The sequence below is a fragment of the Ambystoma mexicanum genome, chromosome 12, assembly GCF_040938575.1.
Source record: "Ambystoma mexicanum isolate Mex_15411 chromosome 12, UKY_AmexF1_1, whole genome shotgun sequence".
Taxonomy (NCBI): domain Eukaryota; kingdom Metazoa; phylum Chordata; class Amphibia; order Caudata; family Ambystomatidae; genus Ambystoma; species Ambystoma mexicanum.
Window position 1 is genome coordinate 1143792224 of NC_090936.1, and position 23735 is coordinate 1143815958.

A 23735-nucleotide genomic window follows, 5' to 3' on the forward strand; every position below is an offset into this window, starting at 1 on the left:
GGGGTATGGATATGCCGGGGGGCTCCCTCCCATGAGAACGCAAGGGCTGTGGGGAAACTCCAGCGGTATATGATCTTTCTTTGTCGCAGCCATTCCGTCATGGGCTTAAGGGCTTTCCTCTTTGCCAATGTGGATGCAGCTAGATCTTGGCACAGAGATATTGTGGCGTCTCTGAAGTGTATGAGGGGTATGCCTCTGGCTTCCCGCATTATTTCCTCTCTAAGTCTGTAAAAGTGCACTCTTGCCAGCACGTCCGAGGATGTGGAGGAGTTTTGCTTTACTCTCGTCCTATGTACCCTTTCAAGTTCCAGCGGGGATTTGTCCGGGAGGGTTATGATGAAGCGCAATAAGTAGTTGACATAAGCCCCCAGTTCCTCGTTGGGGATTGATGCCGGGATTCGTCTCAGGCGGATGTTGTTGCACCTGGAACGATTTTCGGTATCCTCCTGTTTGGCTTCAAGAGCTTGACATCTGGCTTCTAGTGCTACAAGCCTATCAGCCCCCTCCCCTATTTCAAAGTTTTGTTTGTAGAGTGTGGTTTCATTTTCTACAGTTCTTGATTCGATTTCCCCTATTCGCTTGTCGAGCGTTGAAATCTTGCTCTTCACCTCATCGGTCCCTTTTTGATGCTCCTTCGAGATGGCAGATAGGAGTTCTTGTAAGTCTGCTTTTGTGACTGATTGTGCACCTAGGTCAGGACTCTGTTCTGTGTGGTTACTTGGAGCTGTGCTGTCGCTACGCGACACCTTTTCGTTTTTTCTGCCATCAGTGTCGTGAGCAGTGCAGCAATGTCTGTCTGCTTGGGAGGCTTGGGAATCTTGGACATTGTGAGAGCCTTCACAATCCTGTAGGGGGAAGGTATGGGGGCTGGGGGGAGGAAGTCCCTTCGGCAGTACTCATGCTTTTAGTTGCTTGTAGCAGGAATCCTCACTCTTTGTCTGCTGCTGAGACCGCCATTAGGTGCTATTGGTGGGAGTCAGGGGAACCTCTGCTCCGCTGCCGGTGACTTTATGGGGGGGCAACAGGTAACCTGGGGCCGCTGTGTGCGCTGAAGCTCCGGACTTCAGGGTCTGCTTGAGATCTTTAAGTTCAGGTTACTGGAGATTAGGGAATCAGCTATGGCCTGGAATTTGAGACAAAGGGAGCCTGCGGCTCACCCCAATTCCGAGGATCCTTAGGTTCACACCTATATGGCTGAGTCAGTCTGCCTTTTTTCGTCCCGTGGGGCAGTAAGACACTGCTTGTGCTGCTGCTGAGTTCCCCCCACAAGTGCGACAGGTGCCGCCTTAACTTCTTATCAGCTGTACTGCTGAGCTTGGGTCATGAGGGGACAAGGTTGTTGCCCCCTGGGTGGGATGCTTTAGTTGTGGTACCTGGAGGGGTTAACGCTCAGCTGTTGGCATCAAGTGTTATTGCTGCTGCCCCCCGGCTTTCTTGCGTCTATGTAGCGTGGGTTGTTAGGCGTTGAGTTCCTGGATGGGTGGATTAGGTGGTAAAGGGGGGGGCCGGGCCTCCGAGTGTGCCCCCAGCAGACTTCCCTTGGTTCGTCAGGGGGCCACCGCGGCTCCGGGCTGAGAGGGGAAGGAGCCCGGCTCCTTTGTTTGGTGTGGAGCCCTCCCGCTCCGCTTCATGCCTCCGGGTGCCTGGTGAGGGGAACGGGGATCGCTGAACAGGGTTCTCAGAGCGTCAGGGAGGGTCTGATTACTTGGGCGCTTCAGGTCAGTCTGAGCCCGCACCCAGTCAGGCGGCAACAGACTCTGCTGTTACATTGGCGGGACAGGACAGGCCTCTCCCAGCGTGTGGCTCCTCACTACATGGCTTCTTACAAAAGACCGGTCTCCCGTTTCGTGCTCCTCTGTGTTGGCCAGTAGGGCGTGGGACCTGCACCTGGCCCCGGCGCCACGGACGTCCTCCTCGTCGGGTTGGTGGGTGGGTGGTGAGAGACAGCAGGGGGGGCTCCCCCAGCCCCGGTCTATGGCCTAATTCACTACGGCCTCGGTCCCGAGGCCGCTTGGGACAGAGCTCTGTGCGGCGTCACTGGGGCAGGATGCTGGCCAGATGCCCGGGTGGCCCCTCACAGGTATGGGCTGCCGTGCATGTAGCTCCGGTCCCGCGGTGTGTTGCCGACCATCTCCTTCTCCTTTTCAGGCAGATTCCCCCACGGTACTGGGATCAGCGCAACGTCTCAGGGGACGTTGTGCTTCGTAGGAGTCACCGCCATCTTACATTTGTTTCACTAACTGCCAAGCGATTTTGGCATCAATCCACAGGGGCTGCTAACGCCTTATCAATGGCGCTTAGGAGACAGACATTTGCTGCAGCAGCCCTTCAGCCGGCGAACGCGGTATCTCTGGCTTTCGGGGATAAAGGATTACCGGTGCATTTTCGTTGGCGACGTGGCACCAGCCGGGAGCTCTTACGGAGCCGCTCCGACTTTCATGGCTCCAAGCCACACACCCACAGTGATGTGTTTTTATATAAAAGTCAGTAAGGGCATCAAAGCTTCCCTCCGGTGTAGTTTGCCTCATTTAAGATCTGAACTCGGCATCATGGCCCATCTCTTGAATTATTAAACTTTTTCATTTGTAGGTTGCTTAGCGCCTCACCAGAGCACGGGTGATGGTGGGACGGATGGTACGGTGGGTTGAGTCAGTTTGGTCAGTCCCTGGTTTGGAGTATTTTTAATACTGTGCTCACACGGGCCAGGAATAGAAAAAAAAAAAAAAAAAAACAGGGGCTACATCTAGTAGAAAAGTAAGGCAAGATCTCCGGAGCTATGTGGGTGCTCAAATGAGCGATGCACAAAGCAACCAAAAATAATCAAATTAGACAGAAGTACAAAAATACAACATTTATTAAGCCTTTAAAGCATGCACAACAGGTAAAATCAATGATAAGTAACATCCCTAAAACAATTGCATGCACATATCTATACACACAGTTGCTCTCACTAGAGATCTCCCAGCAATTGAAACATATATCCTGACTTATAAATATAAAGCACCTATCACTTCAGAAGTCCTTTGCTGCTGGCTAAGAAGGCCTTGGGCCTCAGAAAGAGTCAATATTCCAGGCAAGTACCTGTTGCAGGGAAATGAAAATCTTTAAAGTTAAATAAGTTTTAGCAAAGCCAACAAGTGGGTACATATACCTCTCTGAAGTACAAGGCCATCTTTGGAGGTTTCCAGCCTGAGAGGACACTAAGGTGGACAAAAAGCAAGATGGGCAAAGGCCAGGTGTTAAAACACGCAGGACAACCAGTATGAGTACATACTACTCATAATGGCATTATCGTTGATGGCGCACAGTAGCAAAAATGCTCAAACCTGTTTCACTGCCACTAGACAGTCCTAGGCATATCTGAAAAGCATGCAAAATGTTGCCAGACAAAAGGAAAAAAGACACAAGAGATCCCTGTAACACTCCACTGAAGGTGGTTTGTTACAAAATGAAAATACAGAAAACATGCGTGGGAGTACAGATCTTCCTGCACTAGCAAAATAAATAAGTTGAGCAGGTGAGTGAGTGAGGCTAAAAAGGTTTTACTCACCTTAAACATCAGCCAGGATTCCAGGTAATTGACTAATATGATGGGGGCCCGAATGAAATCAATGGTGGGAAAGCTACAAAAAGAACATTTCCCCAAAGTCCCAGCAGGCTGTTTGCTCCCGTCTCTTTAAACTCCTTCAAAGGTTTGGGTTTGCATAGCCACCTCCAATTCCAAGCACCTTCTCCTCCAATCTCCCTCACTACTGGCCTACTTCTGCTGCTTTTATGCTGTGTTAGGGGATTTAATAATGGTAGTGATTCAGTGGGCCCTTTTCCCATCAGAACATAGTCATAGTATTGGCTAGCGCTCCTTAGGCCCACCTCCTCCGCATGTGCTTACCTGTCGCCTATCACTAGAGTACTGTGTGTAATGTTCGCTGGCTCAGAAGCACTGTCTGCCATCTTTTGGATCAGGTATCTCCAGTATGATTGTTGGACAGCCCAATGGCACAACTCTCTGAAGCAGGCATTGATTGTCTCACATCTGCTCCCTCATGGTGCTGCAATCTTCATTGGTTTGTTTACTAGGGATTGCAAGTCTCTGTTTTCCTTCAAGCTTCTGTCCATGCACCACCCAGGGTCTTCCTGATCTGTGCAGCGTATCTCACAACACTCCTTCATTTTTCAGTGGGGCCTGCACAGAGACTGGCAGAAGAGCAGTGGTGCTGCGCACTGCTTGCTACTTCGGGATGGCATATTCACGTTGTGTGCTGACCTATTTTGGGGACTCATGCCATCTCTTCACCTCCGGGCTGTGTCAAAGGATTGTTTCTATTTGTTAACATAGCCCATCATTTGCGATTCTTAAAAATTGTGTTTGTTTGATAGATGAGCTGTGGATCTCAGGGCACAATGCTGGAGAAGGGGCTGGATGGGCTCTGAGTGATCTATGTGATCATTGTGTCGCCCATAACTGCGACAGCCGAAAAAATGCAGACGCCAGTTACGGCGCGGCGCAGTGATCATTTCATGATCACTGTGCTTGCTTCCCCCGGCCTGCTTTACACCTCCAACCCCCACTCCACTCAACTTTAGGGCGGCACACTTCTGCGTGTGCTGCCCGCACTCTGCTATACGTGCGGTGTCAGCTCCTCCCACTAACATGGGTTGGAACTGACGCTGCAGGGTGCTTTTCTTTTTTTGTTTTTATTTTTCTTACGTGTCCCCCGCTTTCCGAAATGGTAAAAGGGGGACACCCCCCACAGCCCCCGGCACCCGTTACTGCACCCAAGTAGAGCGAGGGACGCCCCCGCTCTGCTTGGGCGCAGTAAATGTTGCCCTCATTTTGTGCACCTCCAAGTCTCAGTGACTGTGGGGGTGCTCAAATGAGGGCGACATTTTGGTACAATACCCCTCTGAGGTTTCCTCCATGTACCTCGTCCAGGGATCGCATGGCAGTGTGGGTGGCTCCGCCTGGTCCCACAGCCCCCCAGTCCACTCATCTGATCTCCAGATTTCTTAGCAGACTTGAACTAACGGTCAGTATTAATAGTATTAATGCTAGGCCACCAAATATCCCAAAACATCCCGCTTGTGAATATTCAACCAAGCTTCGGGAGCAGGTATCTGGTTGGATCAGTTGGCAATTTATCAAGAACCTCCCCAGCCACAAAAACCTTTGGAAACCTAGACCGCTTCCAATTCTCCCATCCCATCACCCAGTGTCTTGTGCTGATCACCTTAGTAGAGGAGGGCCTTTGTGATGGAATACTGATGGCCACGACACTAAATTTATTCCAGTATGAGAGCCAGAATTTCTTATTCCCTGACCTTTTTTGTGAAAGCTCGGACAGCTACAGGATTTACAGAAATCACTGATGGAACTGGGAATACAAACCTCAGGTTGGTTATGGACGAAGGTGTGAGTTGTATACGAGGTGAAGTGTACACCTTCATGCAGGTCAATGCAGATGCATACTATGCTGCCAAAATTTGGAGCGATCAGCCATTTACATGGGTGACTGTTGGAGTTTGGAGATTCTGAGCTATCCATTTCCTCCTGAGTGTTGCAATGATAGTTGTGTGTTGTAAGATTTACTTTTTTAGATTGTGGTTTCTGTGTGTGTTTACTTGTTTATTCTCTTTACGAATTGACACTTTACACATTTAGATTATTATCTGTGCTAGCTTTCCAAACATACTATTTGATTACCGGCATCCTTAAGTGGTGATTACAATTTAAATAAATGCAGAGACATGAAATGAAAAAGATGACAGTGTCCCTTATAAGCACAAGGTCAAGTCACTGATCCGAGATCGAATGTGGCGTTTTAGGAAATGCTGCAAACTTTATGAGGAATTCCTGCCTTCTTCTTTGCAGCTGCATATTCTGACAAGCATCGTCTACAAAGTCAGATTGTGAAATGAGTGGTTTTGTTCATATCTTTCAGAGAGGATATGCTATCACCAGCTGATTCAGAAACCATTTCTGAACCATCAACTGCTTCTGTTGGAGAAGGTGGGAGGCTTCCAACGCCACAGCTGAAATCCCTTGGAGGACCCCAGAGAACTCACCATGATCTCACCACACCGGTTATTGGTAGGAAAAACCAAGTTCTACTTGGTCACCTTTAACTCCTTTTCTGTCAACACATCTCCCAGGTAATTCTTTAAGGGGGTGCTTTGTACATGCCCCTTTTAATACATGGCTCATCCTCATTTTTAGGTGGTGCAGTTTTAGTTTCCCCGCCTAAGCTGAAATCTCAGACACCTGATCGACGAAAGAAAACCTCTCCAGAAAGACGCTATTCTCCACACAAGCGTGTCCCCAGAGAATCTCCCAGAAGGGAGCTTGTCAAGGTCAGATAGCACTTTACCAACTTCAGTGCTGCATTCTCATGCTGTCAATGTCTGTTACCTGACCCTCCTTAAATGTACATAGGTAGATCCCTGTATAAGTCTATTGTTAATTTGAAGCATTGCTTAGGGTTGTTTCAGGATTCACACTTTTTTTTAATAATGTGTGCGTACATCATTGAAAGGTTCTGGCAATTCCATGTGATAATTCTGCATTTTAAATGCCGCGCATGAAAAAAAGACCAATTTTGTTTAGCCAATTTTATACAGAATTCAAAGGTGAAATGATCCCTTTTTTCAAGGGATTTAGCCCCCACTCACTCCCCCCCCTCTCTCAGGCACCCTGGGAAGCTAATCCCTATCACACTTCCATACACTGGCGTGATTATTTAAAATGCAGCCCCCTTGCCCCACTTTGCTCTGCTGGCGCCCTTCTGGGCCCAAACATTTCCCCTCGACCCCCACCACACTAACATCAACACATACAAACATGCAAAGACACTCACCCACTGCTCCCCAGCCCTTTCCTTCCCTGCCACAAACATTTTGTCCCCTACATACAAATACACACACAAACCTACAGACATACAGACACACATACACCCACAAAACACAACACTTACCTTGGATGCCAATGACTTCCCTCTTCCGCCATGGCTGTTGGGGAGAATTCTCAGAAATGTGTTAATTCCCTTCATTTTAGGGACCCCAGCAACTTAGCTGGATTGTGAGGGCTTGATTTCTTTTTTACCTGGAGAGTGTGAGCCTTTTACCCACTCTCTCGTGTATTTTAATATGTGTTTTACCTCTGTGTTTTCTTTGGTTATGGAGTTTAAACAACTCCATAGGCATCATATTTTCATTGGTGTCACAGAGCACCCCCAGTGCAGTGGCACAGGGAAGCCTTTCAGGCTTTCCCAAGGTCTAAATACCTTCTCTGGGTTAAACTACTGTTTCCCAGAGTAATTAAAGTGAAACAGCGAGATCTGCAGGAACTGCCAGGAAGAGAAGTCATCAGCTTCCTATTTTTCTTCATTGTAAGGTACTGTAAAACAAGACTGAGAGTACTTACCTTTCACTGCGAAAGTGCTTGGAACTTTTGCAACTTGCAGGCCTAATAAGCTTGTGACCCAACATGATTCTTATTTCTACAAACTACTCCTAAGAACTTGTGCAGAGACTTTTCCGTTTAACGACCAGAACCGCTTCATCCTATCCAAGACTTTAGCCCATTGACTTTGGCCTAGCCTATTGAATTGAATTGACTCTTCTGGTGAACTCAACATATCTACACCTTTCATGTTCTAATAACCTTTACCTTTTACTCTTCTTGCAAAGTATGCTGAAATAGTATTGAAGTATATTTGGGTGTTATATAATTGCCTCACGGACAGATAAATAAATTAATAAGTATTTATCAAAGAAACCTTGAGTGTAAGAGTTTATTTGAACACCTGTGATTGTAAACCTTTGTGTAACATCATTAATGCTCACACTCCCCTCTTGAGATCAACCTGGCTGCTCAACTTGCTACCAAAACTGTGTTGTACAGACTTATACCAAGAGGGTACTGCATACAAACTTTGCCTAACAACGGCTATGCTGGTCAGACCCTACGCACACTCGCATGCGTCCACGGGCGTGACATGTCGCTTTAGAAAGACCTCTCCGAGCAGTCTCAGGGTGGTCTTTCTAAAGCGGTTTCTTTTTCTTTTTTCCCTGAAATGAATAAAAAGAGATTTTCACCTAACACCATTCTGGCACATGTAGTTCTGTACAGAACACTTGATCCTTGCTGATTCTGGGGAGACACTATGGGTCCTAGACAGTGCTACCTGGTGGTTGAAACATTGGTTCCATATAAAATCATCATATGTATTTCCAAACAGGAATCCATGCAGTTCTAATAAAAAAATGTAATCAGAAGCCTGTAGGATGTCTGTATGCTTATTTGCTACAGGACACTAGTCATAAATAGTAACTTTTTAAATGTAGAACTTGATAATGCATTTTTTGCTACTGTTGCAATTGCACATTTTATTGGTGCCAGAATTAAACGTGTCACCAATGTTTTGAACACAAAAGCACAGTTCGCCTACCACTGTCACCTTTCTGATTAGCTCTTTATAGAAAGACATTATGGAGGGCTTGTTGGTCAAATAGTAGTGCAATAGGAAAGTCCTACAACAATCGATACAAAACAGATGTTTCTTGTAGGATGTCTTAGAAAGGATGTCACACAGCTCTATTACAAGAATCCTACCAAAGACATTTTCTATGATACTCATAGACATTTCCCATTCTTCCCGCAAGCAACCTAAAGGAACCCACTCGAAATCATATAGGAATCACCTAGAGAAAAACATATAGTAATGCAGTGAATGTTTGGGTTGTTGCAGTTCCTTGGTGATCAGACTGAATTAATCATTGGTCAAACTCTCCTCTTATGTCACTCAGGAATGAACTCCAAAATGAGTAGATTAAATCAGTGGTGGATGTGCCTGTCGTTAAGATTAATTCTAAACCTTCCAGCCATCACCTTTTGGTTTTGCTTATGTCACCTCGAGTGGGACGAGTATGTTCAGATGTGGATCCCATACCTGCTGGGCCTAGAGACCCAAGCTACTCCTCAATGAAGATGCCCAACAAGGCCGGAACATGTCTGGGAATGGTTGTGGTCTCGTGCAGAAGGGATATGACCTGGCAGTTCGGGCTGGACTACCCCTTATGGGATAGGACCAAGCCAAATTCGCATATGGTCTTTCCCCCTTCTGTAATGGCTTGGCAGGCTGAAAAACAATGGTCTGCAGGGTTGCCCAGAGCTGTGCCCAAGGTTAGGATTCATTCTGAACCTTCCATCCATCACCTTTTGGTTTTGGATGTGCTACACATTTATAACATGGGTGAAGTTGACAGCAGATTTCAACAATATGACAAACATTACAAAAACATGGGTGAAGGAAAACACCCATGTTTCAACAATATGACAAACATTACAAAAACATGGATGAAGGAAAACACCAGCAACTTTTCTAGGCCACTACAAGACACTACTGCAGGACTGTACACTGGATCCCTCTCACCACCATCAAGGCCGGCTTCCTCGCCACACAGAGAACCGTTGCCCGAGACTCCATTACAGTACACTCCACCAGGGAAGGAATTATGTCCTCTCAACCCCACAGTGCCCATGAGGCTGCAGCAACAACTCCTAGAGAATAGTAGCAGCTACAGCGTGTCAAGTGGTGGAGATGAAGGACAGATCTCTCCACTTAAGCTTCAGCACCATGACTAGCAGGCAACTGTAACTTACTAGCAACAATAGTTCTGCCGAAAAATCTCCAGCTGCAACACTGGCCCTTGACGCTCACTGAATCAAATTTAAATTGCTTCCTTAAATTCAGGCTTTTTCAAGTCCTGAAAAGGGAGGCTATGCCTTTAAAATCCCTTGTTTGTTTTACAGAAACTGGGCGCTGCACAATCGTAGAATTCCCTGCAGCCACAGAGGCAATTCATTAATTTTTGTTTTTCTTAAATAACTCTACATCACAATCATCCAGTATGAGAACAAATTTCAACATTATTCAAAAACTACAAAAAGCATAAGTGGAAAGACAAGTCCAGCACCTGTGCTGTGCCAGGACCGGGCACCACTGCAGGACTGGACACACGGGGGCACCTTTTGCACAGGACACAGCCTGAAAAGGTGTATGCTCATTGCATCCGACTTCTAGAGTGCTTTCTATTTTAGCTCCTAACTCTGCTCCTCCAACTAATATGCTCAGAAAATCCACCTGTTCACTGTGAGCTCCTGGGAGATACTGGACCAAGATTGTCGTACCCGGATGCAGAGCCCACAAGCACATAGTTGTGTCTACCTCGACAGGTTCATTGGCCTTGCCACCTTGTCAGGAAAGATTTTCTTTTTGCTGCTTCTGTTACGAAAGATTTCATATATGTGTATTTTTCCCTTCGTTTGTGGACCCTGCAAATGTATTGCTTTTGTTTGGCTTTCCTATCCTGACTTTTTCCAGTGGAGCCCAGCCTTCAGCCGAGCTCCCTGGGCTTGTGCTCACTTGTTATTGGGAAACTAACACGTCCTTCAGACTGTCAGTACCGGGAAACGTTGTTTCCCTTAGTCTTTGACTATGTTGCCATTTCTTGGTAACTTTTTAACAATGCTCAATGTACCTTCCACTACCTTGTCTTTTGTTCTGTCCCATGGCTATTGTGTCCCTTGCCTTCACCCAGGTTGAGCAGCCCGGGTTTTCCTTATTTGGGCATGTAGCCTCCTGCGAAAACCGATCTCTTGCGCAGGCTTCTGCAGGACTCAAACCTACTAGGGACCTCGACTAAACTCTCAAAGTTTGGTCCGGACTGTGCCAAGGGTCCGTGAGTACTTACATCACTTACCGGTGGCCCCTTGGCAGAACCGATCACTTTTGCGTATGAGTATCCCTTAAAGGTATTCAATCCTGGCTGGGTTAGCCTGCACTCCCTAGCTATTCTCACCTTTTCAAAACTGTTCTGCCGCCAAGGGCAAACCCTGTAATAATAATGGGAACCAATTGGTAATTGCCTCAAGCCCCTTCCTTGCTTTCTCCAGCCTTCCCAGTAATACCAGTTATTTCCTTCACCTGCGTGATCGTGCGTTTTTACACACAACTGTACTGTTGAGCACAAGACTCTCCTCTTCTTAAGGCTGAAATCGAAAGTTATTGAACGACTCTGAAGAATTACCTAATGCTATTAATGTGTTATCTCAACCCTCTCTTTACAGGTTGTTGCTGTATTTTACCACTGTATTGCATTAGGAAACATAATGTGTGTGTATATATATGTATATATATATATATTGTATAGTATAAGGATGTTGCGTGATAACTATTTTTGCATAACTAAAGTTACTTGTGGCTATTGGTCCAGCTGACAATACATGTATAGATATTTTTCATTTACATTTGTCTAAGAGTAATTTGTGGTTTGTAAGCGGATTCAGTTCAACACTACAGCTAAGTCAATGCCTAATCTTGGATGCTGAGGGAAACCCTTATTGATATATTTGTATGTCCTGTTCGTTTACTCTGGATGACAACCCTTATATAACACCCCTCTCTTAGAATCCGCCTGACCCCACTGAGCCAAGACGTAGGTTTGTTTTGCAAATTAAAAGGTTTATTTGAAAATTAAACAATATATATATATATATATATATATCACACTTTTATAATAAATTAATGTTTGATAGCACACTTGTGAAGATGATAGTGATCAACAATGGATAATGTTATAGTGGTACACTCTTTTTGATGGCTTAGAAGTGATATAGAGAGGATAAAGTAGCTGAGAATGCTTTTATGGCTTCAAGGAAAATGCAATGATGAATGAAAATGCAGTACAGAAAATAAACTTGATATCACTTCAACAAAAGACAATGTAATCACTTTTCTTTGACAATTCACCCCCCCCCCCCCTCTATGCAAGGTAAAGAGATGGGAGGAAAGCACACAGTTCTCAGGAATCCAATCAAATATAATTCAGTTCCCCCTTGCAAGCTTAGAGGAAAACAGGTAGGAGTTTTAAACACAGGCAAAATCATTTTAAATGTGGTGGCAATGAAGTGAAAAATATACTCAAATTGCTTTTAATTCCCTATAGAAGGTTCAGGGTGAGTGAGAGATACTTAAATTAATTCAGGATCACTTTAGCAATGCTCTATGAATGATTGTCAGGTTGCACACGAATTTCAGCAAGGAAAGCAAGGACAAATATTTTTACACGTGGCTGAAATTAAGCAAAATGTCAAATCGCGGCAAATTTAGCCGTGTTATTCGAGCGCAATTACTGAGGCACTATGAGGAGTAGGAAGTCGGTTCTAGGTTCGTTGGAAAGCCTAGAATCTTAGCTTTAAGATCTCGTTCATAGCACAAACGGTTCCGGAGATACGGCCGATTTAGTAAAGGTAGTTTTTCGGATTTGAAATTTTAAAGCTCAGAATGACAGATGACAGTTTTCAGTTTTAAAGATGACAGGATGACACGATTCTAGGAGGCAGTTCTAATAGGCTAAAATAGTTTGGATTAGATTATTTTAAACTAAGAGATTGGTTTTGGCACAGTGCTAGCTGGGTACTCACACTAGATTTTGGACAGGAATGCGACTTCGTCAACGATCGGGTCAGGATTGGCTGGACTTCTGCTAGCGGTTCTTCACAGCGATCTGGTCTCTGGTTCTGTTATCGGTTCTGCTAGCGGTTCCGGATACAGCGGTCTCTGGTTCTGCGGGTCTGGATCAAGTGGATTCTTAGCAAGCAGCAAACCGCACAGCCCGGCAGTTGAATAGTTTGCAAATGATTTTTTAGGCCTGCTGAAGAGAACTCAGCTTGTGGGTTAGCCTCTCTGCTACAAGTTCTGAAGTAAAGTTCTGGATCCCTGGAGTTCTGGATTTGAAGTCTGGAGTCTCCCGGCAAAGCATCCCGCAAGAAAGTGGAAAGTGAATGTCTCTACCTGGGTTTCAATGTTCCTTTTATGTGTTTTGAAAATGGGTGTGTGCCTGGGCCTAGCTAAACCTGCCCCTCTCCCTTATTATTGGCCAAGCTTTCCTCTCTCCCTTGATTGGGGGAAGGAAATGGAGTGTCAGAGTGATGCTGTAGGTTTTATGGTCAGAGGAACCTCCCCTTGTCAAATTGCACACAATTCTATTTCTGACCCAAATACATATTTATCTATGTACCATTTTTCTAATATTATAGGTCCAGTTAACATATTTTCTGTAGCACCAAACCATCCGATCCCTGTCTTTGTACGATGTTGTGTCCACTTATGACAGAATTCTCCCCTTTTCATCCAGAAAACGACCTCTAAACCTTTCCAGATTTTACACAAATGTGCACCAGGGATATCGGTTTCAGATGATAGTGTCAGATTTTTAACATGCATACATTTGGAGTAACAACCTTTTCCCTTTCCGCTCCTATCCCCAAGAACCTACCACAGGGTCCTAACACCTCTTAAAATGTGCACAGAAAAATCACAAGAATGATGATGTTGTTTATATACTATGAATTATCCATCTTTTTAAAATCATGCTCTGGCCCCAAAGGGGTGTGGTTTTCCAAAGCACATGGTGGAATTTCTGGTTTATCCACTTCCCCAAGCTCAGCTTGCTCTCACAGGCACTGGCCCTCCCAGTTTCTCGCAAGAGGAAGCCATTTTACGACCCCCCCCCCCAATATAACATTTGCCTAAGCCAGGGAGAGTGCTTTGTTTAGTTTCCTGTAGTCCCCAGGTGCCACTCCCCTAATTCAATCAGAGAGGTGTCATCTCCTTTTGGCAGGGGCAGCAGGATGCAGCCAGGCCTGAGAACACAGCTGCTGAATTCCCTCTCCTGTCGGGGGTAGTTGTCAGGCAGAATCCAGTTTCATTAAGCCAGGCTTCAGCTAAATGTCACTTTTGTTCCCAGTTTTTCTTCATTCAAATCAAACTCACAATTTTTGCACATGCAGCTAGAATGCTGATTATAAGTTCAAAACTATGATATTGAACAGTTGCAACCTATGTTACACTCAAAAGTAGGTCACTCATTTATTTTAAACATTTCGATTTTAGTGGCTTTCTGTCCATTTAACTTAAGCTGTTGACATCCACAGCTCAGCCAGTTTTGATATAAACATTGTTTTGGACTGTTCATCTTTCCAGATTTTGTATGCACACAAGAATACATTCTGCCAAATGTCTGCTGGTGTTCATTGAGATTTTTGAATATCTTGTGATGTTTAAAATAGGCATTTTTAGCTTGCATTCTGGGAAACAAAGGTGATTTTAAAGCGCTTTTAAGCTAACAGGCACTGCTGTTTTTCCTTTGGCACACATTCCACTCATGGCACCCCTGGCCCATCATGCTTGCACTGGTGGGTGGCAGGTCAGGGGACCACTCTGTTGTGCGCAAAACTGCACGGTTCTCTAGGATTCTGGCGCAAAATGTGGGCTTTTCCGCCCTCTTGGATTTTCTAAGCCCACAGCACCAAATGTTGCAGCATAATAGTCCAAACGTGGGTCAGGACACCCAACAGGTTCGTTACTGTGTGTGCTCATTGTGGGCTTGCGATCACTCTCACCCCTCCTGAGACTTAGTCTTGACCACCTGCCAAGCTACCTAGATTGGTCTGGCGTTTCCAGAACGTTCCCCTGTTTCACTAAACTGAGGATGGCCACCAAAACGTCTGCCCACCAGTTCAGAGTTTAGAAATCCATCTAAACAGCTTCCCAATATGAAAAACTAGGGAGTGTTTCACTACCTAAACCCCAGGGATCTGTTGCTCAGGTGGCCAGGAGAGGGCCATCACTTTTGGATCCCTATCCTGGAGGTGGACAAGCGAGGGGTGATCACTTGGGTAAAGGGTACTTGGGCAGTGGGGGTGGAACACCCACTAGTGAGACATGCTATCCCCCTTTTCCTGACACCTTCCCTACTCATATCCCAACCTACTTTGTAGAACACTGCAACTCCCATGATTCTCACCCTTCCTACTTTATCAGTACTACTGGGCCGAGGAAGATCGGGAACACAATCATGAAGATTACCTCTGACTCTTTTCAATGGCTCTGTCCCGGTAATGAGGCCAGGCAGGGTCAGGCCTCCCTTCCCAATCATCCCCACCTGAAACCTGTTAACTTCCCCACCTGGGATAAAAGGGGGGCACACAGGTACACTCTGAGCAGGGCTGGCAGCGAGAAGGGACCGGATTTGAGGAGCTGCTGCGAATGTGAGATTGGAGGGAAGATGGCCAGAGGACTTTGAGCTGTGGAGAAGTCTCATGAAAGCCAGGCAAAAGAACAGCACTTGCTACAAGCGACTGATAACCTGAGCTGGAAGTCGTCCTTCTGGGGAACCTTGATGAGAAGCCTGCTTCCCTCCCTGTGAATGATTGAATTGAGGATATTCGATAAAGCTACGAGTAAAAGAACCTTGAACGCGGGCACGCAAATAATATTAAAACACAGCTGGTGAGTTAACAAAAGAGAAGAACAAAGGCCTGGTTGTTTTTGCTTAAAAGTAACTGTATCAAGACAAGGTTGCGCATAATACGGCAACGGCGAGGATAGAAAGATCAACGCTTTAAAGAGACAGTGTGATACAAATGTACACAGAGTGGTCCTGCTGCTGGATACAGCATGGTCAAAAGTCTCTGTAGTAACATGCCTGACTATTCAAAGTCCTGAAGCAAAAGGGATTGTTGGAAATAGAAAATAACGTGGATTGAATCTTGCGCCCGATTGAGGGGAGATTGTGTGAATGTGTAAAAGGTATTGAAGGCCTGAGCCCGACTGAAGGATGCTGATGTGAAAGATAGAGGTGTGAGCCTTACTGATGGAAACTAATAATATTATGAGTGTCTCGAGCTAAACAGAGAGAAGCCCATAATCTTGCAACTACAAGTACCAGAAAGCATTGGTAGAAAGTCAAGGTAACAGTTGTCAAAGTGCTCAGGCATGGTCAGAAGCCACACCCATGCTGTCTCGAAAGTCTTCGACAAAGAAAGCTTGGCGAAGGGTATCCCTCGGGTCTTTGTGAGCGATTGTGATTATTAAGATTTTTGTTCCAAGACAAAGAAGTCTATTTGTGGAAAACATTTGCAACCTTTGTTTTTTGGAAAGTCCAAACTAAAATTTGATTATGAAGGAAGCCGGCACATTCTGTTGACTCGCCCCAGTAAGGCAGAGTGTGTCTCACTGGGAAAAACTGTGCTGCCTAAGTCTCAATTCCCTCGAATCCCATTGTGCCAAGGTGACATTGTGGTGACGGATTCATCATGGCTTCAAAACCCTTGCCATCCTGATCCTTTTGTTGAGAACACTATCCTTTTCACTTCGTGTACACTTCTCTTGCACCTTTTTTTATTAGAATGAGGGCAGTCATTATGTGTAGAACCTTTTGTTTTGACTGTACTGACTGGGACTGTTTTACATTTACTTCGTGATCGAGTTTACGCCCACTTTAGATTTAGGGCCAGTTAGGAAGTCTCCAACCCCTTGCAGAGTTATAAATAAAGCTATTGAAATTGCATATCTTGTTTGTGACTCTCCTTTTGATACCATGAGTTCCTCGCACCAACTTTAGACATCCATGGAACATTGCAACATTTAGTTGGTTTGCACCTGTTCTGACCTTTGGAGGTAAGTGGAGCCTTTTTGCCTTTTCGCTTCACTTGCCTTGCGAAACCAGAGGTACTGACTAGGCGCTATGTATGGGGTCTCTGTCCTCCATAGTGAAATTCCTTATTTATTTTACATTGCCCTCACGTACTTGCAGTGCGCTGCAGTAAGGATACTTTGTGTCCCTTTAACTTTGTCTTTTGCAACTTTATGGTTCCTTGCATGAAGTGTGCACAACGAGCTGGCGGCAGCAGATAGTTTTCTACCATGCTTTTTTACCTTCACCCATGTTAATTTTACCACATACTGCCTTTTTGAGTAGCATATGCTCTAAAATGGTTGACACACAAGATTTCACCCTGTCCTTTGGCTATCTTGTCGTTTGGCCCTCTTAGGGCTGGATATGCCATATATGGTAAGCCCTTTTCCTGGGGTGCAAAACCTCTAGTTCCCTAGTCAAAGCAGTGGTATGTGTTTGTGGTCGGATGTGGGGGCTGTAACTGTCTGGTCCCAGCCTGCATCATGGTCAAAGTATGTGTGTTGCTGGGCAGATGTGGTAGTCGGACGCAGTTTGAATGGGGCAGATCCTTACTATTAGGGGTCATAGGGGCTACTCCAGCTCAAATCCAGGATAAAAGGACAGATAGTTGTTGGAGCCAAAACCCCCTTTGGCGAGGAGCAGTCTGCTGAAGACCCAGACCTATTATTTCAGCCATCCAGCATTTTTTTCAACCATCCCAATGAAGCCCTGGTCCTTTGATGATCTCTTGGAGGACTTAATCAGTGATTCAACCTTTGTACTGGTGGGAATAACCAGTCTCAACTCCTGCTTGAGGATCCTGCCCTTTGAAGCCTTTTGGGCCGGGTACGGGTTAAAGCATATTGAAGAGCCAATCGTCAACCATCCAGATCATTAAATCAACATGGTCTTCCCGGTTCTCAAATCCCCACCCCACCCCCAGATTTGTTTAATAATGTCTGGGTAGTTACTGGTGTCAAGTGCTGAATTTCTCTTAGTTATGAAAACATTTATTGTTAACCCATCTGAGCACATTGATTTAAGAACGCTCGTAGTTTCCTGTCTCACTGTCAGAATGAGCACTTCTGTCTTTAACGTGTGTGACAAAGTCACATGAAACAGACCAGTTGGTGGAGAGTCTGGGGATAGAGGAAGCTGCTTGCCATGTGATGCAACCTTGTTGCTGCCACCTGCTACCCACTCCAAAGCCAGAGTATAGATTGGAAGAGTCCCTTCGCAACCCCTCCAATTTCCATTGAAATCTACTTCATTGATTGTGATTAAATCCTCATTCTGGGTTTTGGAGTACAGGGGTCACTGGGCTCCTCAGTAGGCTGTCAGGAAGCAGAATCCACTATGGAAAGTCCTGTGATGAATCCAGTAGAGTCATCGCGAATTCCCCAGCGGTGACCCCCTCCTGTGTGGCAAGAGGATGGCAGCTGCTACCTGTTCCTGACACTGGGGGCGTTGTATGAGGGAGGATCATATGCGACCACAGCTAACTACCAGGAGATATTTCATTGTAGAAGACGCAGTATTCCCCCTTTTCCCATTAGGAAGACGCCTTAATCCCTGAGTTTTTGATAGCCTATTGTCAGTCTGCTCAGGCTCAAAGACCTACAGCACATACACACCACCTTTTTGTGATATGCCCTTATGTGAAATCCCAATAGAAAACCAGATGAGAGTTGAGAATCCAATATCATCTATGGACTCCAACTCCCATAATCACTTGGGAACTTGGACCAGGAAGAGGAGTAAGGAGTTTGTGCAGGTGAACAGGAACTCAAACTATCATATGCAGACTAGTTGTTTTGCCATACCTTCTGTGCATATGACATTTAAAGATGGAACGCGTACTGTGTGAGTGAGCTGTGTAGGAGAGGATGTTAAGACCCAAACCGGGACTCGTGAACACGAATAAGGCCACCAGAATGGAGTAAGAGACGGCGCGTGCCAGCCCTAGAGCATCGAGAAGATGAAAGGAGCCGCGCTGGAGCTCCTGGAGGTCAGACTGCTCGGTGAAGCAGCACTCTTCATTCCCGTATGAAAAGGGAAGCCGGCAAGTTACTGCAGAGCCATTTAAGCAGCTGGGAGAATCTCTTAGCCGCCAGACTTTAAAAAACTGATTAAAAGAAATTGAAAATAACTTTGGTTTATCTGCTTTTTATGTGTAACTGGGGGTTTATTAGTAGTGCTGCACTTGTCACTTTAGGACTTCCGAATCTCAACCGGAAAGTCTTTCTTTTAGCTTTACTGACGCGTCACGCTCTTCAGATTGCATTTAGGAGAAGCTTGGAGTGGATGCGCGAGAAACAATCGCGTCTGGGCATGTCTGGGTGCTGGATGGGCCTTGGGCCCAGTCGCTTTGTCAAAAAATGGATCAATATGTTATTTTAGATAAATGTTATTCAGAGAGGGACTGTAAACAATATGCACGTAATAAACGTCTTGATATATCCCCACCTGGCTCTTGGCTGCCAGGGGGAGTTCATAGGAAGAGCCAGGTTGGTCTATTAGAGCTAATTAATCCCTCTCTTAAAGATAAAGTAGGGACTTTGGCTCCAGAGGAAAGTAGAATGGGGAGTGGAGGGAAAACTACCCCCATGAGGGCTTTTAAGGGACTGTTAATCAATGCTAGGTCAGCTGGGGCACACCGTTATGACATCTACAATGTAGTGGAGTTACCCTGGGCTAGACCTCTCCCTGGTCGGGGTGGTGGCCTGGCGGTGATTCATCATGCCTCCCTTAAGTGGCTACACGGTCCTGTAGAAAACTCACTGTCTTGTGAACGCTTTATGTTAAGAGTGCAGGTGAACCCCAATGTGTCGATTCACTTCCAGTTGATGTATAGAGCAGCTTCACTCCGACTTGCAAACATTGTTACCAATTTTTCACACTGGTTGCTGATTTAGCCTGAACAACCCTAACTTGGTTCTTTTGGGGGATTTCAATCTTCACCCATATGGCCCTGCTGATTTATACGCAAAGAACATGGTGGCTAGTTTAGCCAATTTTTCCTTCAGTCTACGCAACCATTTGCCTACCCACTGCAGCGGAAACACTCTCAATCTTTTCTTTTCTGAAGTGAGTCTCACTGCCACTTTCACCCCTCTCCCAGTACTTTGGTCGGATCATTTCTTGGTACCTTTTATTGTTAGTGTATCTCATTTCCCTCCCACGGCTTCCCACTGTCTCTGAACCCATCGGTTCTGAAGTAAGGTGGATCCGTCCCTCTTGTCAGATCAAATGGTTGGGGTTAACAATCAGTTAATGACGAATGGGCAAGACCCATGTACAGCCCTTCGGAACACCTTGACAAGGGTAGCAGACTCTTTAGCTCCTGTGAAGTCTCGGTTTGGACAGTCCAAGCCGACTGCGTCCTGGTTCACAACCAATTTACGGATTCATAAGCAAGTTTGCTGCCTGGAGAGGAAATGGCAGATAAACTATTCCCAGGACGCACATACTACTTATAAACAAGCAGTATCACTTTACCATAAAATGACTGCTGCAGAAAAATCGAAATTCTACGCTAACAGGATTATGGAGGCATCATGCTCCTCTCGGGAGTTGTTTCAAGTTGCAAAAGAGCTTTCTTCCTGTCCTTTAAAAATGGCTGAAAATACACCTGCTTCTCAAGCACATTGTGATGTGATTAGTGTTTTGTTTTCTGACGAGATCAGGGGTATTCAACAGGCCATCATCGAAGAAAAAAACTTGATTTCGAGGATGCCGCCTTGATGGTAAGCCATTCTAGGGAGGCTGTTACACCTACTCCAGCTGGGGTTTTTCAACTGGAACCTATTGGTGCTGCCACTGTTGTTAGCGTTTTGAATGTGCTTAAGTCGGCCTCTCCTCTTGATCTGATACCATTTCATATGGTAAAAGCACTTCTGACAAAGACCATTTCTATGTTTACTGTGGATCTACAATTCTCTTTTTCTTCAGGGGAGATTCCTGTTCCCCTGAATCATGCATTGGTTACTCCTCTCCTAAAAAAGCCACATCTCAATCCCACTTTGGTCGACAATTATTGGCCTATTTTTTGTTGCCGGTTCCGATGAAACTCATTGGGGCTGTGATCACTCCACTTTTTTCTCAGTTCTTGGAAGCCAATAACTGTCTGCATTTGGTTCACTCCGGCTTCAGGACCTTAATGGGTACGGAATCAGTCATGATATCGCTATTGGAGAATCTTGCGATTCTTCAGGACTGTGGAGAGGTTGGACTGTTGATCCTCTGTGATCTCTCTGCGGTCTTTGATACAGTAGATCACAGCATTCTGCTGGCTCATTTGGAGCAGGTGGGGATTATAGGGGCTCCATTGGCATGGTTCAATTCATTTCTTGCAGAGCGCACACAAACTGTCTCTTTTCAGGCTTGTCGCTCCTCCCCCTCAACTCTTTCCTGTAGTGTCCTCCAGGGGTAGGCTCTCCCATCTTTTGTTTAAGCTGTACCTATGCCCATTGGCAGACCGTATTCCTGAGCCTGGAGTCCTATTTTATACCTATGCCGATGACACACAATGGTGTTTCGGCTGGGCTCCCCTATGACTGAGCCGCCTGCTAAAGTTAGAACTTGCCTCTCTACTGTAGGCATGTGGATGTCTGCCAATTGGCTAAAACATAACGAGAAAAAAAACGAAGTGCTGTTGTTTGGTCCCCAGGCAGCTACTAGTTCTTGGTGTTCTCAGTTTTGGCCTGACTCTCTCGGCCCCTGCCCGATGCCTCGTGAAAGGTCTAGTGAAAAGTCTAGGGGTGAGGCTTTTGTCCAGCGGCTCGCTTGAAGCCCAGATTTCGGCTGTCTGTAATGCTGGTTTTGGCAAACTTAGTCTTGAGAAAGATTTTACTGCTGCTCCTACCCGACAGCCGGACCAAGATAGTCACCTCAGTGGTGAGATCGCTGAACTATTGTAATGAGGTTTATCTAGGGCAGCCAAAACATCAGATTCAGCGGCTTCAAATACTTCAAAATTCAGCATCCAGATGGCCATGAATGCCTCTAGATTGACCCCTCCTGCCTGGCTCCTACACCAATTTCATGGTTACTGGTGAAGGCCCGAGTTCAGTTCAAAACTGTTTGTGTTACTCGTCACGCTCTTCATGATGCGGGTGCTAGCTACTTGAAAAGTAAAGTAGAGTGCTGCCATCCCACTAGATGTCTTTGTTTATCTTCACTTTCAATCCTCAGAGGTATCAGCGGGCCCGGTTAGGTGGTTGCTCCTTCTCAGTGAATGCTCCTACTGTATGGAATGGGCTTCCTCTATCTCTGAAAGTCATTGAGGAGTATCTTCCTTTTTGCAGGGCACTTAAAACCTATCTCTTCTAAAGTGTTTTTTTTCTTAAAATACCAGAGCTACCCCTTATTGTCTGCCTGTGTTCAGCACCTAGACGCCACAGGGCCTTAGTCACGTTTTATACATTGTGTTACATTACATTACAACTGTAATGAAACTTAGGGGTCGTTATGGTAGATAGTGCGCTGTTAATGCAGCCAAAAGTTGATCAAATATAAATAATATATTAAGGGTGGGCTGTGCTGCATCAAAAACACTTCCACTGGTGCCCCCTAGTAAGTACCAGGACACAATAACTGAAAGGAGAATTGAAGGTAAGTGTGACGCGCGTATCCCACGTGTTTAAGTCAATATGGATTCAAAAGGTTCTTGAAAAAAATAATTTTGTTCAGATCGGATCTTGTGCTGTGACAAGTGAAGTCTTTATATTTATTTTGATTTGTGATAATACACCAGCCGACATGTGTTTCGACCCTCCGGGTCGTTATCAAGGCTGCACATGTATCAGTAATTAAATAAACAGAAGACATAGTATATAAAAACAAAAAATGTGAAAGTAATGGAAAGTAAAACATAATGAATTAAATTGAACACATCATAGGGGTCTATATTCATCACATCATGGAAAGTAAAGCAAATAAATAAAGAAATAAATGCATCATTCCTTTGATAAGAAATAGTTGCGAATTTGAATGATAAAAGTATCCCATAAGATTAAATAAGAAGCCATACCATGGTTCAGTTGAGCGATGGATGATATCACATATGATGGAGTAATCATTGCAAAGAGACATCAAATGGAATGAAAGGTACAAAGTGGAAATGAGTACGTCGAACAATTGTTACCTAATCTCTGTACATTCTAAGTAGCATGCAAATGGGAATATCTCTCATAGGTATTGGGTATGTGCAAAAGGAGTCTATGGAGTACCTGAATAGCCCATTACATTACATTACAACATCTGCATCCCCCCAAACGGAGGAAAGAAACCATCCTGCAACGGCACAAAGAGTATCGGGAACCCAGGAATAACCTAGTGACTCTGTCCAGAGTAGCAGGGGACCCCGGGGCATGCCAACAAGCATATGAAATTTCTAATGGGGGCCAATCCCAAAGTTTTCAAAACCAATACCCAGTATGAAGAATGTTTGAATGCAGCCAATACAAAGTAAAACATTTTTTTGAATGCTGTCAAGACAGTCATAAGGCAACCCCCAACCCAATACAGATGCGCGAGATGCCAATGGGGGGGAGAGGTTTGCACACGCATTGCCAAGATAGATGTGCCGAGCACCTCTCAGTATATGCTATTTTGATGGAACTTAAGAACTAAGAAACATTCAAGAAGTCCTGGCAGTCGAGTATACCAGGCAATTGAGACTGAACCAAGATTTCTGGCCGGGGAATGTAGCAGATAATCTGCAATCCTTCAAAAGAAGCCCTAGATTTGCTTCTTAAACAAGAACGTTGTGAATCCAAAGCAGGTCTAAAGGAACCTTTACTTAAAGGAACACTTTGGCAGTCCTATTTGAAGAATCTAGGGAAAGGGAAACATCCTGATATGATATGATATGATATGATTTGATAAGTCAGTTATAGGAGCATTTTTGTTGCAGTTATTACTTGGTTTTTGAACACTTTTGCCATCATCAAGACAAAGAAATGTGCTTGCACCCTTTGTTATTTTGTTTATGGTGTGAGGGCCAGGATAGGATGTTTTGGACACAGACAGATTACTAGTTATGGACTTCCAGACACAGACGGATCCTTAATTTTGCTTTCTAGGTAGGGAAATTCCTCTTTAGAATAGAGATGGAAAGGCATTTCCCCAAACTCTTCATTTAATAAATGTCTTTGTTTGAAAACATGACCACCCTCTTTCCACCTCTCATTGCTGACTCCTCACAGTTCCCATAG

The 23735-nt window shown here is 45.1% G+C and overlaps 1 protein-coding gene across 4 annotated transcripts in view; it reads left to right on the top strand.

Moving 5' to 3' along the window:
- MDM1 (Mdm1 nuclear protein) overlaps positions 1 to 23735 on the top strand; it is a 390136-nt gene that overhangs the window by 226262 nt on the left and 140139 nt on the right. For all 4 annotated transcript variants that reach the window (XM_069629725.1, XM_069629726.1, XM_069629727.1 and 1 more), the window contains 2 exons: positions 5940 to 6088; positions 6215 to 6348. In XM_069629725.1, coding sequence (XP_069485826.1) covers positions 5940 to 6088; positions 6215 to 6348 — 283 coding nt within the window. The remainder of the gene's footprint in view (positions 1 to 5939; positions 6089 to 6214; positions 6349 to 23735) is intronic.